This window comes from Lucilia sericata, unplaced genomic scaffold (genome assembly GCF_015586225.1).
Source record: "Lucilia sericata isolate MDLA Ls3-8-SP2 unplaced genomic scaffold, ASM1558622v1 Contig002080F_arrow, whole genome shotgun sequence".
NCBI classification, from domain to species: Eukaryota; Metazoa; Arthropoda; class Insecta; order Diptera; family Calliphoridae; genus Lucilia; species Lucilia sericata.
Window position 1 is genome coordinate 57,501 of NW_023995933.1, and position 15,229 is coordinate 72,729.

At 32.6% G+C, this 15,229-nt stretch overlaps 1 protein-coding gene across 1 annotated transcript in view; it reads left to right on the plus strand.

The window, feature by feature from the left end:
• The window catches only part of LOC119613352 (folylpolyglutamate synthase, mitochondrial-like), a gene marked incomplete at its 5' end in the record, with an annotated part of 9,590 nt that extends 548 nt beyond the window's left edge, over positions 1-9,042 (plus strand). Inside the window, 3 exon segments of the mRNA XM_037969370.1 lie at positions 7,618-8,378; positions 8,437-8,633; positions 8,636-9,042. Coding sequence (XP_037825298.1) covers positions 7,618-8,378; positions 8,437-8,633; positions 8,636-8,925 — 1,248 coding nt within the window.
• Positions 9,043-15,229: the final 6,187 nt, after the last annotated feature.

Sequence of the window (15,229 nt, forward strand, 5' to 3'; positions counted from 1 at the left end):
TTTTTATAATTCAAAGAATTTAATATGTTTCATCAAGTTACACAAATTGTAATAATATTTACAAAACATATAAATAATAAATATTCATTTTAAATTATCAAATTATTACTTGATTAGGGCGATTGTTTAAATCTCAGTTTATAATGATAAATAAATTATCTATAGTCTAGAATATAGTCTAATCTATAGTCTGGACTATGGTCTGGTATATAGTCTGGTCTATACTATAATCTATATATATTAGAATATACTATAACTAGACTATAGACTAGACTATAGACAAGACTATAGACAAGACTATAGACAAGACTATAGATAAGACTATAGATTGACTGGACTATAGATAAGACTAGACTTTAGACTAGACAAGACTACTGACTAGACTATAGCCTAGATTATAAACAAGACTATAGGATACACTATATACCATTCTATAGACTAGACTATTGACTGACTAGACTGTAGACTAGGCTATGGACAACACTAAAGACTAGACTGTTGTCTAGTCTTTAGTCTCGACTTTATTCTAGTCAATAATCTAGTATAGACTTTAGTCTAGTCAATTGTCTAGTCAATAGTCTAGTCTATAGTCTAGTTTATAGTCTAATCTATAGTTCAGTCTATTGTCTAATTTATAGCCTAATCAATAGTCTAGTCTATAGTTTAGTCTATAGTCTAGTCTATAGTCTAGTCTATAGTCTAGTCTATAGTCTAGTCTATAGTCTAGTCTATAGTCTAGTCTATAGTCTAGTCTATAGTCTAGTCTATAGTCTAGTCTATGGTCTAGTCTATAGTCTAGTCTATGGTCTAGTCTATAGTCTAGTCTATAGTCTAGTCTATAGTCTAGTCTATAGTCTAGTATAGTCTAGTCTATAGTCTAGTCTATAGTCTAGGTCTAGTCTATAGTCTAGTCTTAGTCTAGTCTATAGTCTAGTCTATAGTCTAGTCTATAGTCTAGTCTATAGTTCTAGTCTATAGTCTAGTCTATAGTCTAGTCTATAGTCTAGTCTATAGTCTAGTCTATAGTCTAGTCTATAGTCTAGTCTATAGTCTAGTCTATAGGCTAGGTCCTATAGTCTAGTCTATAGTCTAGTCTATAGTCTAGTCTATAGTCTAGTCTATAGTCTAGTCTATAGTCTAGTCTATAGTCTAGTCTATAGTCTAGTCTATAGTCTAGTCTAGTCTATAGTCTAGTCTATAGTCTAGTCTAGTCTATAGTCTAGTCTAGTCTAGTCTATAGTCTAGTCTAGTCTATAGTCTAGTCTAGTCTAGTCTATAGTCTAGTCTAGTCTATAGTCTAGTCTAGTTAGTCTATTAGTCTATAGTCTAGTCTAGTCTATAGTCTAGTCTAGTCTATAGTCTAGTCTAGTCTATAGTCTAGTCTAGTCTATAGTCTAGTCTATGGTCTAGTCTATAGTCTAGTCTATAGTCTAGTCTATAGTCTAGTCTATAGTCTAGTCCACAGTGGGGCAGAATGGAAATTTTTTGGAATAAATCTGGCATTTCTAAACGGCTGATCCGATCGGGATAAAATTTGGCGTGAGCGTAGCCAAGGAGTATTCGAGTTTAAGTTTTGAAGATGAACCCTGCAGATGCCCCAGGGACGGCGCTGTGGCGGCTCAAAGTAGGGTACCTACGACATGTAAAATTTTTAAACTCGTGCCATTTTTTTGTTTTTCACCCAAATACAAAGATTTTTATATTTTGTGAGAGCGCTCGACGAGATCTTGAAAAAACATGCTTGGACATACTACTTATCTCTTATAATATCCGAGTTATAGGCATTTAAAAATTTAGTGATACAAAATTTACCATACCTTGGTCCGCCTTTTTTTGAATACCGGGCGTAATTTTGGACCAAATGGACTCAATTTTTTCTTGTTAGTTAGACAACAAAATTTCCAATAATATACAAAAAATTTCAGATCAATATTGTTTACAGATCCAAAAATATACGTTTTTAATTTAAAAATTCAAAAAAATTTTAGATTTTTGGCGTTTTTTTTGCCAAAAATATGTCTTAACTCTTTTATTAATAAAATAAAATTTTTATTAAGAACATATAACAATTTTATAGTTTTCTAAAAGGTATCTTTACGCAGAACGCTTTGGCGTAAAAACTTGTCCTATTTTTGAAAATGTTGCCACTGCGTCCTTCCGAATATGACCTATTTTTTATCAAAACTTCAACTTTGGGCGACATGTTCTAAAATCCCAAAGCTGGGATCAGAAAACTGAAAGCAGTTTTGGAAACCTCAATATGTTTTCTATTTACTCCAAAAGTATTTTCCCAGCCCTGAAAGAAATGTGGACCCTATGGGCAAAAAAGTAAAAAATCCCATTTTTGGGATTTTCATTCCTATTTTGGGAATTGCGGGATGCCCTTTGACCTTTTCAATTTTTTTTTTTGCATATTCTTATTTGAAATGACAAATTTAACAAGCGTTGAAAATTTCATTGAGTTTTGTTCATAAATAAAGATTTTGTCATATATTACATATTTGTTTAATTTCTAAAACTATGATTTATATCAAAATTTTAATAGGATCGCAGATAGCTACAACAATTTAGTCCATATTTATCCCTTAATATCATTTTTTAGTTAGATATGGAAATTCTCGACCCTTTACAAAAAATTTCAAGCCAATATCTCAATTACATTCAAAAATATGTTCATTTAAACCTGTGTCCTTTAATTTCATCTAAAATTTTTTTAATTTTTAAATTAAAAAACGTATATTTTTGGATCTGTAAACAATATTGATCTGAAATTTTTGTATATTATTGGAAATTTTGTTGTCTAACTAACAAGAAAAAATTGAGTCCATTTGGTCCAAAATTACGCCCGGTATTCAAAAAAAAGGCGGACCAAGGTATGGTAAATTTTGTATCACTAAATTTTTAAATGCCTATAACTCGGATATTATAAGAGATAAGTAGTATTGTCCAAGCAAGTTTTTTCAAGATCTCGTCGAGCGCTCTCACAAAGTATAAAATCTTTTGATTTGGGTTGAAAAACAAAAAAATGGCACGAGTTTAAAAATTTTACATGTCGTAGATACCCTACTTTGAGCCGCCACAGCGCCGTCCCCTGGGGCATCTGCAGGGTTCATCTTCAAAACTTAAACTCGAATACTCCTTGGCTACGCTCACGCCAAATTTTATCCCGATCGGATCAGCCGTTTAGAAATGCCAGATTTATTTCCAAAAATTTCCATTCTGCCCACTGTGTAGTCTATAGTCTAGTCTATAGTCTAGTCTATCGTCTAGTCTATAGTCTAGTATATCGTCTAGTCTATAGTCTGTCTATAGTCTAGTATATAGTCTAGTCTATAGTCTAGTCTATAGTCTAGTCTATAGTCTAGTCTATAGTCTAGTCTATAGTCTAGTCTAGTAGTCTAGTCTATAGTCTAGTCTATAGTCTAGTCTATAGTCTAGTCTATAGTCTAGTCTATAGTCTAGTTCTAGTCTAGCTATAGTCTAGTCTATAGTCTAGTCTATAGTCTAGTCTATAGTCTAGTCTATAGTCTATAGTCTAGTCTATAGTCTAGTCTATAGTCTAGTCTATAGTCTAGTCTATAGTCTAGTCTATAGTCTAGTCTATAGTCTAGTCTATAGTCTAGTCTATAGTCTAGTCTATAGTCTAGTCTATAGTCTTGGCTATAGTTTAGTTTATAGTCTGTAGTCTAGTCAGTAGTTTAATGTAAAGTTAAGTTGTAAGTTAAGTCTATATTTTAGTCTATAGTCTTGTCTTTAGTCTTGTCTATAGTTTAGTCAGTAGTTTAGTCTACAGTTTTGTCTATAGGCTCGTCTACAGTGTAGTTTATAATCTATCCTATAACAAAGCCTATAGTTTAGTGTAACGTTAAAAGTTAAGTCTTTCAACTTAACTTAAGTTTACTTAAATGGTCTAGTCTAATCTATAGTTTAGTCTTTGAGTATTAATACTTCTACGATCGAGTCTTATGATCTCTTCCCAAAAAAATTCCTCTGCTCTAATTTTTCTTTCCAAATTATCAATATGATCAAAACATATGTTCCGATAAGGCAATGAATGAAAAAGAAAACATGAATTAAAAAAAAAACTATTCCAAGTACATAGCAGCTATAAACAATAAAACCTATCTAAATATTAAAACTTATTGATAAAGTATGAACCGAAATAGTAACAAAATTGTCATAAAACCTTAATATTCTGAATCATAAACCAGTTTAAAATTGGTAATACATATTGAAATTTATGATCTAATCTATTACGTATTTGTACTTAAGTTGACTTCTAGAGGACAGTGTAAACAAAAACGTAAACAATATGTATTAGGGCTGTGCATAGTCTCTAGACTAGAAATTACAAAAACAAATTAATACAATGTTTATCTCTATAAGGCAGCAGCTTAAATTTCTAAATTTAAATGTATTTCAAATTCCTGTCATTTATTTTAAGTTTACGTTCAAAGTAGTAGAATATTTTGCAACAAAAACTAGTATAGATTTAAATGATAATGACACTTTACATTGTTTTTGAAAATTTCAAATTATTTTTAGACAATATTTCATGTTCATGTGTCATGCTAGTGCTAAGAATCTGCTGGTTGGTAGGTAGGTTGCATAGGCAACTCCTAAAATTTTAATTCAATTCGTTTTTAAAAAAATATTTGTTGTTTTTTTTCTATACGCAATTTCTATATAAATATAACATTTCCAATTGATAACCTTAGGATTGAACTATTAAAGTAGAGTGAGTGTCTTAACAGGCTAAATCCACTTAAAACATGTTACGTGTGTTGGATGACCAAGCACATCTCTTCCGACATTATGCAAACTTTTGCAATAGTTTTTTGTTTGGACAATTTATAAAAGATAAGATTATTATTATGAACTTCAATATTTTTATCTTTATATTGAAATTGTTTTTGGTACTAATTGGTATTTAGGTTTGTTTTGAATGGGAAAATTTGAAGTGAAACACAAGTTAGGTGATTAATATTTTAGATTTTAAAATATACTCGAAAGATAGAGAATAACTTGAATGATTTCTTTTGAGAAAACATAATCCAAACTAATAGCCCAATAGTAATAGTCTAGTCTTAAATACAGCTTATTCTAGACTATATATTACAACAAACCTATAGTCTAGTCTAGTCTAGTCTATAGTCTAGTCTATAGTCTAGTCTAGTCTAGTCTATAGTCTAGTTTATAGTCTAGTCTATAGTCTAGACTATAGTCTAGTCTATAGTCTAGTCTATAGTCTAGTCTATAGTCTAGTCTATAGTATAGTCTATAGTCTAGTCTATAGTCTAGTCTATAGTCTAGTCTATAGTCTAATCTATAGTCTAGTCTATAGTCTAGTCTATAGTCTAGTCTATAGTCTAGTCTATAGTCTAGTCTATAGTCTAGTCTATAGTCTATAGTCTAGTCTATAGTCTAGTCTATAGTCTAGTCTATAGTCTAGTCTATAGTCTAGTCTATAGTCTAGTCTATAGTCTAGTCTATAGTCTAGTCTATAGTCTAGTCTATAGTCTAGTCTATAGTCTAGTCTAGTCTAGTCTATAGTCTAGTCTATAGTCTAGTCTATAGTCTAGTCTATAGTCTAGTCTATAGTCTAGTCTATAGTCTAGTCTATAGTCTAGTCTATAGTCTAGTCTATAGTCTAGTCTATAGTCTAGTCTATAGTCTAGTCTATAGTCTAGTCTATAGTCTAGTCTATAGTCTAGTCTATAGTCTAGTCTATAGTCTAGTCTATAGTCTAGTCTATAGTCTAGTCTATAGTCTAGTCTATAGTCTAGTCTATAGTCTAGTCTATAGTCTAGTCTATAGTCTAGTCTATAGTCTAGTCTATAGTCTAGTCTATAGTCTAGTCTATAGTCTAGTCTATAGTCTAGTCTATAGTCTAGTCTATAGTCTAGTCTATAGTCTAGTCTATAGTCTAGTCTATAGTCTAGTCTATAGTCTAGTCTATAGTCTAGTCTATAGTCTAGTCTATAGTCTAGTCTATAGTCTAGTCTATAGTCTAGTCTATAGTCTAGTCTATAGTCTAGTCTATAGTCTAGTCTATAGTCTAGTCTATAGTCTAGTCTATAGTCTAGTCTGTAGTCTAGTCTATAGTCTAGTCTATAGTCTAGTCTATAGTCTAGTCTATAGTCTAGTCTATAGTCTAGTCTATAGTCTAGTCAATAGCCTAGTCTATAGTCTAGTCTATAGTTTAGTCTATAGTCTAGTCTATAGTTTAGTCTATAGTCTAGTCTATAGTTTAGTCTATAGTCTAGTCTATAGTTTAGTCTATAGTCTAGTCTATAGTCTAGTCTATAGTCTAGTCTATAGTTTAGTCTATAGTCTAGTCTATAGTCTAGTCTATAGTCTAGTCTAGTCTATAGTCTAGTCTAGTCTATAGTCTAGTCTATAGTCTAGTCTAGTCTATAGTCTAGTCTAGTCTATAGTCTAGTCTATAGTCTAGTCTATAGTCTAGTCTATAGTCTAGTCTATAGTCTAGTCTATAGTCTAGTCTATAGTCTAGTCTATAGTCTAGTCTATAGTCTAGTCTATAGTCTAGTCTATAGTCTAGTCTATAGTCTAGTCTATAGTCTAGTCTATAGTCTAGTCTATAGTCTAGTCTATAGTCTAGTCTATAGTCTAGTCTATAGTCTAGTCTATAGTCTAGTCTATAGTCTAGTCTATAGTCTAGTCTATAGTCTAGTCTATAGTCTAGTCTATAGTCTAGTCTATAGTCTAGTCTATAGTCTAGTCTATAGTCTAGTCTATAGTCTAGTCTATAGTCTAGTCTATAGTCTAGTCTATAGTCTAGTCTATAGTCTAGTCTATAGTCTAGTCTATAGTCTAGTCTATAGTCTAGTCTATAGTTTAGTCTATAGTCTAGTCTATAGTTTAGTCTATAGTCTAGTCTATAGTCTAGTCTATAGTCTAGTCTATAGTCTAGTCTAGTCTATAGTCTAGTCTATAGTCTAGTCTATAGTCTAGTCTATAGTCTAGTCTATAGTCTAGTCTATAGTCTAGTCTATAGTCTAGTCTATAGTCTAGTCTAAGTCTAGTCTATAGTCTAGTCTATAGTCTAGTCTATAGTCTAGTCTATAGTCTAGTCTATAGTCTAGTCTATAGTCTAGTCTATAGTCTAGTCTATAGTCTAGTCTATAGTCTAGTCTATAGTCTAGTCTATAGTCTAGTCTATAGTCTAGTCTATAGTCTAGTCTATAGTCTAGTCTATAGTCTAGTCTATAGTCTAGTCTATAGTCTAGTCTATAGTCTAGTCTATAGTCTAGTCTATAGTCTAGTCTATAGTCTAGTCTATAGTCTAGTCTATAGTCTAGTCTATAGTCTAGTCTATAGTCTAGTCTATAGTCTAGTCTATAGTCTAGTCTATAGTCTAGTCTATAGTCTAGTCTATATTCTAGTCTATAGTCTAGTCTGTAGTCTTGTCAATAGTCTACTCTAATCTATAGTCTAGTCTATAGTCTTGTCAATAGTCTACTCTAATCTATAGTCTAGTCTATAGTCTAGTCTATAGTGTATTCTATAATATCTATTTTAGGTCATTATCTTTTTATCTATTTTAGGTCATTTAGTTCGATTTTAAAATTAAATATTTATTCTTTTCTCTTCCAGGGCTCTACTTGTGCCTTAGTCGATGCCATTTTACGTTCCTACAAAGTTAAAACCGGTTTCTACAGTTCACCCCATCTAGTGTCGGTAACCGAACGCATACGCATTAATGGCCAACCCATATCAAAGCAAAAATTCAATCAATACTTCTGGCCTGTCTACAATAAGCTAATGGAAACACAGGAATATGAAAATGATATGCCGGCATATTTTAAATTTCTCACAGTTCTGTCATTTCACGTTTATCTGGGTGAAAAGGTAGATGTGGTGATATTGGAAGTGGGCATAGGTGGAGAATTAGATTGTACCAATGTAGTGCCCAATACAAAAACTGTGGGTATTTCTTCATTGGGTTTAGAACACACACAATTGCTGGGTAATACACTTAAAGAAATAGCCTGGCAAAAGGCGGGCATTATTAAGCCTCACTCCACGGTTTATACATCGGTTCAGCAAAAGGAATGTTTAGATGTTATATATGAAAGAGCAAAAGAAAAACAAGCGGTAGTGCATAGAGTACCAGAGTTTGAATCATATTTCCGAGATCCTTCAGTGGAACATGTTAAGAAACAGTTAAATAATTGCACGATACTAAATGGTTCTTTAGCTTTACAGTTGGCCTATGATTGGTTAAGACAAAATTGTAATGGTTTTCATCGAGAATATGAAGTAAATAAACCACAACTAACAGAACAGGCCATTAAAGGTATTTTGAACTGCAACTGGCCGGGCAGATGTCAAAAAGTGAAATTTTTTAATTTCAAGTAAGTTTTCTAGCAAAAGTTTCTTAATTAAGAAAATAATTTTACTTTCTTGTTTTAGTATTCATTTGGATGGAGCCCATACGGTGGAAAGTATGCAAGTATGTGGGCAATGGTTTTCACAAGTAACCGCCGATACAGCTATACCCAAAATTCTACTCTTCAATACTACAGGAGATCGTGATTCTGAAAAACTTTTAACTATTTTACGTAATTTCACCACTTTTGACTTGGTCTGTTTTGTACCAAATATTGCCTCTTAACCAAAGATAAAAATCAAGATAATAAATCGATCTTATATAGTTATACGGAACAACTGAAACGAGCCCAAATGCATGCCACCAATTGGGAAAAAATGTGCCAGGAAGACAAAGAAACCAATACGGGCAAAGTATTTCCCACAATCGTTGAAAGTTTTCAACATATACGTCAGGTTTATAACAAATCAGAGGAATTAAATATATTAGTAACAGGTTCTATACATTTAATAGGAGCCACTATATTATCGCTAAATGAATTGTGTCCGGAGTTAAATGAGGAATATAAGTAGCTTTAGAATTTAACATAGACATTGTGAAAATTACTATAGTTTTTAGGTTATAGTTTTGTAAATAGCATTTACTTAATTAGAAATTGTTAATAATAATAAAAAAAATATGAATTGAATAAATTAAGAAAACATTTTCTTTAAAAAATTTTATACGAAAAAACAACACAAGAACTAGTGTATAGAGTGATCTATAAACCAGTCTATAGAGTGATCTATAGACCACTCTATAGATCACTCTATAGACCAGTCTATAGAGTGATCTATAGACCAGTCTATAGAGTGATCTATAGACCAGTCTATAGAGTGATCTATAGACCAGTCTATAGAGTGATCTATAGACCAGTCTATAGAGTGATCTATAGACCAGTCTATAGAGTGATCTATAGACCAGTCTATGGAGTTATCTATAGACCAGTCTATGGAGTGATCTATAGACCAGTCTATAGAGTGATCTATAGACCAGTCTATGGAGTGATCTATAGACCAGTCTATGGAGTGATCTATAGACCAGTCTATAGAGTGATCTATAGACCAGTCTTTAGAGTGATCTATAGACCAGTCAATAGAGTGATCTATAGACCAGTCTATGGAGTGAACTATAGACCAGTCTATAGAGTGATCTATAAACCAGTCTATAGATTGATCTATAGACCAGTCTATAGAGTGAACTATAGACCAGTCTATAAGTGATCTATAGACCAGTCTATAGAGTGATCTATAGACCAGTCTATAGAGTGATCTATAGACCAGTCTATAGAGTGATCTATAGACCAGTCTAAAAAGTGATCTATAGACCAGTCTATAAAGTGATCTATAGACCAGTCTAAAAAGTGATCTATAGACCAGTCTAAAAAGTGATCTATAGACCAGTCTATAGAGTGATCTATAGACCAGTCTATAGAGTGATCTATAGACCAGTCTATAGAGTGATCTATAGACCAGTCTATAGAGTGATCTATAGACCAGTTTATAGAGTGATCTATAGACCAGTCTATAGAGTGATCTATAGACCAGTCTATAGAGTGATCTATAGACCAGTCTATAGAGTGATCTATAGACCAGTCTATAGAGTGATCTATAAGTAACCAGGTCTATAGAGTGATCTATAGACCAGTCTATAGAGTGATCTATAGACCAGTCTAGAGTGATCTATAGACCAGTTCTATAGAGTGATCTATAGACCAGTCTATAGAGTGATCTATAGACCAGTCTATTAGAGTGATCTATAGACCGTCTATAGAGTGATCTATAGACCCAGCTATAGAGTGATCTATAGACCAGTCAATGAGTGATCTATAGACCAGTCTATGGAGTGGATCTATAGACCAGTCAATAGAGTGATCTATAAACCAGTCTATAGAGTGATCTATAAACCAGTCTATAGAGTGATCTATAGACCAGTCTATAGAGTGATCTACAGACCAGCCTATAGAGTGATCTATAGACCAGTCTATAGAGTGATCTGTAGACCAGTCTATAGAGTGATCTATAGACCAGTCTATAGACCAGTCTATGGAGTGCTCTATAGACCAGTCTATAAACTGATCTACAGACCAGTCTATAGAGTGATCTACAGATCAGTCAATAGAGTGATCTATAGGCCAGTCTGTAAGTGATCTATAGACCAGTGATCTATCCAGATACTTTATTTTAAGCGGAACTTTAACTTTTTAACATAAAAATTTACTCTTATCATAATTTCATATACTTTTTTTAAAAAATACTAATTTAAACAATTATATCCTTAAATATTTTGTTTTGGCTTTCAACACACATTTTCACACAGTTCCGCTTCAAGTCCGTTATTTATTTAGTTTTCAAAATTGCAATATATAATTGCACTTAAGAAATAACTACAAAAATAAATTGTAATACAACAATAAAACTAAAAAAATATGTTCAATAATTTCTGATGCGGAAAATTTTAATAAGTTTTTGTGTGATTGCATTTGAAAACCATCAAAATGTTGATGATGATTGTTTTATTGCAATTTTTTTTTCTGTTTTTTTTTTTTTTATTTGAAAAAAATTGTGTGCAATTTTAGAAATCATAAAGTAGCTAAACAAAAACAAACTAATTTGCAGACAGTAAAATGTTAAAGAAATACTTAGTTGCTAATTTTTAAAGTAAAATAATGACATTCTTTTAATGTGGTTTTTTTAAAAGAGTAAACAACTTAAAATTCATTTTCTGGCAAAACTAGAAGAGCTAGAGCCTAAATAATGGAAATCTGAGATCACTATCAGTTCCTACCAAACTCGATTATTGAGTGAAAACTAAAAGTCCATTTTCTAGCGAAACTAGAAGAGCTAAAGCCTAAATAATGAAAATCTGTGATCAGTCTTATTTCCAACCAACACTCCATTTTAGAGTGAAAAACTAAAAGTCCATTTTCTGGCGAAACTAGAAGAGCTGGGGCCCTAAATAATGAAAATTTGTGATCACTTCATTTCCCTACCAAAACTCGATTTTTGAGTGAAAAACTAAAAGTCCATTTTCTGGCGAAACTAGAAGAGCTAGGGCCTAAATAATGAAAATCTGTGATCACTTTTATTTCCTACCAAAACTCGATTTTAGTGTGAAAAACTAAAGTCCATTTTCTGGCGAAACTATAATAGCTAGAGCCTAAATGATGAAAATCTGTGATCACTTTTATTTCCTACCAAAACTCGATTTTAGTGTGAAAAACTAAAAGTCCATTTTCTGGCCAAACTAGACAGCTAGGGCCTAAATAATGAAAATCTGTGATCACTTTATTTCCTACCAAAAACTCGATTTTTGTGTGAAGAACTAAAAGTCCATTTTCTGGCGAAACTAGAAGAGCTAGGGCCTAAATAATGAAAATCTGTGATCACTTTCATTTCCCACCAAAACCCGATTTTAGTGTGAAAAACTAAAAGTCCATTTTCTGGCGAAACTAGAAGAGCTAGGGCCTAAATAATGAAAATCTGTGATCAGTTTTATTTCCTACCAAAACTCGATTTTTGAATGAAAACCTAAAAGTCCATTTTCTGGCGAAACTAGAAGAGCTGGAGCCTAAATAATGAAAATCTGTGATCACTTTTATTTCCTACCAAAACTCGATTTTTGAGTGAAAAACTAAAAGTCCATTTTCTGGCGAAACTAGAAGAGCTAGGGCCTAAATACTGAAAATCTGTGATCACTATTATTTCCTACCAAAACTCGATTATTGAGTGAAAAACTAAAGTCCATTTCTAGCGAAACTAGAAGAGCTAGGGCCTAAATACTGAAAATCTGTGATCACTTTTATTTCCTACCAAAACTCGATTTTTGAGTGAAAAACTAAAAGTCCATTTTCTGGCGAAACTAGAAGAGCTAGGGCCTAAATACTGAAAATCTGTGATCACTTTTATTTCCTACCAAAACTCGACTTTTGAGTGAAAAACTAAAAGTCCATTTTCTGGCGAAACTAGAAGAGCTAGGGCCTAAATACTGAAAATCTGTGATCACTTTTATTTCCTACCAAACTCGATTTTTGAGTGAAAAGCTAAAACTTCATTTTCTGGCGAAACTAGAAGAGCTAGAGCCTAAATACTGAAAATCTGTGATCACTTTTATTTCCTACCAAAACTCGATTTTTGAGTGAAAAACTAAAACTTCATTTCTGGCGAAACTAGAAGAGCTAGGGCCTAAATACTGAAAATCTGTGATCACTATTATTTCCTACCAAAACTCGATTATTGAGTGAAAAACTAAAAGTCCATTTTCTAGCGAAACTAGAAGAGCTAGGGCCTAAATAATGAAAATCTGTGATCACTTTTATTTCCTACCAAAACTCGATTTTAAGTGAAAAACTAAAAGTTAATTTTCTGGCGAAACTAGAAGAGCTAGGGCCTAAATACTGAAAATCTGTGATCACTTTATTTCCTACCAAAAACTAGGTTTTTGAGTGAAAAACTAAAACTTCATTTTCTGGCGAAACTAGAAGAGCTAGAGCCTAAATACTGAAAATCTGTGATCACTTTTATTTCCAACCAAAACTCGATTTTAAGTGAAAAACTAAAAGTTAATTTTCTGGCGAAACTAGAAGAGCTAGGGCCTATAATACTGAAAATCTGTGATCACTTTTATTTCCTACCAAAACTCGATTTTGAGTGAAAAACTAAAACTTCATTTTCTGGCGAAACTAGAAGAGCTAGGGCCTAAATACTGAAAATCTGTGATCACTTTATTTCCAACCAAAACTCGATTTTTGAGTGAAAAATTAAAAGTCCATTTTCAGGCGAAACTAGAAGAGCTAGAGCCTAAATACTGAAAATCTGTGATCACTTTTATTTCCAACCAAAACTAAAAGTCCATTTTCTGGCGAAACTAGAAGAGCTAGCGCCTAAATACTGAAAATCTGTGATCACTTTCATTTCCAACCAAACTCGATTTTTGAGTGAAAAACTAAAAGTCCATTTTCTGGCGAAACTAGAAGAGCTAGAGCCTAAATAATGGAAAATCTGTGATCACTTTTGAGTGAAAACCTAAAAGTCCCATTTCTGGCGAAACTAGAAGAGCTAGAGCCTAAATAATGGAAATCTGTGATCACTTTTGAGTGAAAACCTAAAAGTCCATTTTCTGGCGAAACTAGAAGAGCTAGAGCCTAAATAGTGAAAATCTGTGATCACTTTTATTTTCTACCAGAACTCGATTTTTGAGTGAAAAACTAAGAGTCCATTTTCTGGCCAAACTAGAAGAGCTAGGGCCTAAATACTGAAAATCTGTGATCACTTTTATTCGTAACAAAACTCGATTTTTGAGTGAAAAACTAAAAGTCCATTTTCTGGCGAAACTAGAAGAGCTAGAGCCTAAATAATGAAAATCTGTGATCACTTTTGAGTGCAAAAATAAAAGTCCATTTTCTGGCGAAACTAGAAGAGCTAGAGCCTAAATAATAAAAATCTGTGATCACTTTTATTTTCTACCAGAACTCGATTTTTGAGTGAAAAACTAAGAGTCCATTTTCTGGCCAAACTAGACGAGCTAGGGCCTAAATAATGAAAATCTGTGATCACTTTTATTTCCAACCAAAATTCGATTTTTTGAGTGAAAAACCAAAAGTTCATATTCTGGCGAAATTAGAAGAGCTATAGCCTAACTAATGAAAATCTGTGATCACTATTATTTCCTACCAAAACTCGATTTTTGAGTGAAAAACTAAAAGTCCATTTTCTGGCGAAACTAGAAGAGCTAAATGGCTAAATAATGAAAATCTGTGATCACTTTTATTTCCACCCAAAACTCGATTTTTGAGTGAAAAACTAAAAGTCCATTTTCTGGCCAAACTAGAAGAGCTAGGGCCTAAATACTGAAAATCTGTGATCACTTTTATTTCCAACCAAAACTCGATTTTTGAGTGAAAAACTAAAACTAAAGTCCATTTTCTGGCGAAACTAGAAGAGCTAGGGCCTAAATACTGAAAATCTGTGATCACTTTCATTTCCAACCAAAACTCGATTTTTGAGTGAAAAACTAAAAGTCCATTTTCTGGCGAAACTAGAAGAGCTAGCGCCTAAATACTGAAAATCTGTGATCACTTTCATTTCCAACCAAAACTCGATTTTTGAGTGAAAAACTAAAAGTCCATTTTCTGGCGAAACTAGAAGAGCTAGGGCCTAAATACTGAAAATCTGTGATCACTTTTATTTCCAACCAAAACTCGATTTTTGAGTAAAAACTAAAAGTTCATTTTCTGGCGAAACTAGAAGAGCTAGGGCCTAAATAGTGAAAATCTGTGATCACTTTCATTTCCAACCAAAACTCGATTTTTGAGTGAAAAACTAAAAGTCCATCTTGGCGAAACTAGAAGAGCTAAGCCTAAATAATGAAAATCTGTGATCAGTCTTTCCTACCAAAACTCGATTTTTGAGTGAAAAACTAAAAGTCCATTTTCTGGCGAAACTAGAAGAGCTAGAGCCTAAATAATAAAAATCTGTGATCACTTTTATTTCTACCAGAATTCGATTTTTAAGCGAAAAACTAAAAGTCCATTTCTGGCCAAACTAGAAGAGCTAGGGCCTAAATAATGAAAATCTGATCACTATTTTTCCTACCAAAACTCGATTTTTAGTGAAAAACTAAAAGTCCATTTTCTGGCGAAACTAGAAGAGCTAGGGCCTAAATACTGAAAATCTGTGATCACTTTTATTTCCAACCAAAACTCGATTTTTGAGTAAAAACTAAAAGTTCATTTTCTGGCGAAACTAGAAGAGCTAGGGCCTAAATAGTGAAAATCTGTGATCACTTTCATTTCCAACCAAAACTCGATTTTTGAGTGAAAAACTAAAAGTCCATCTT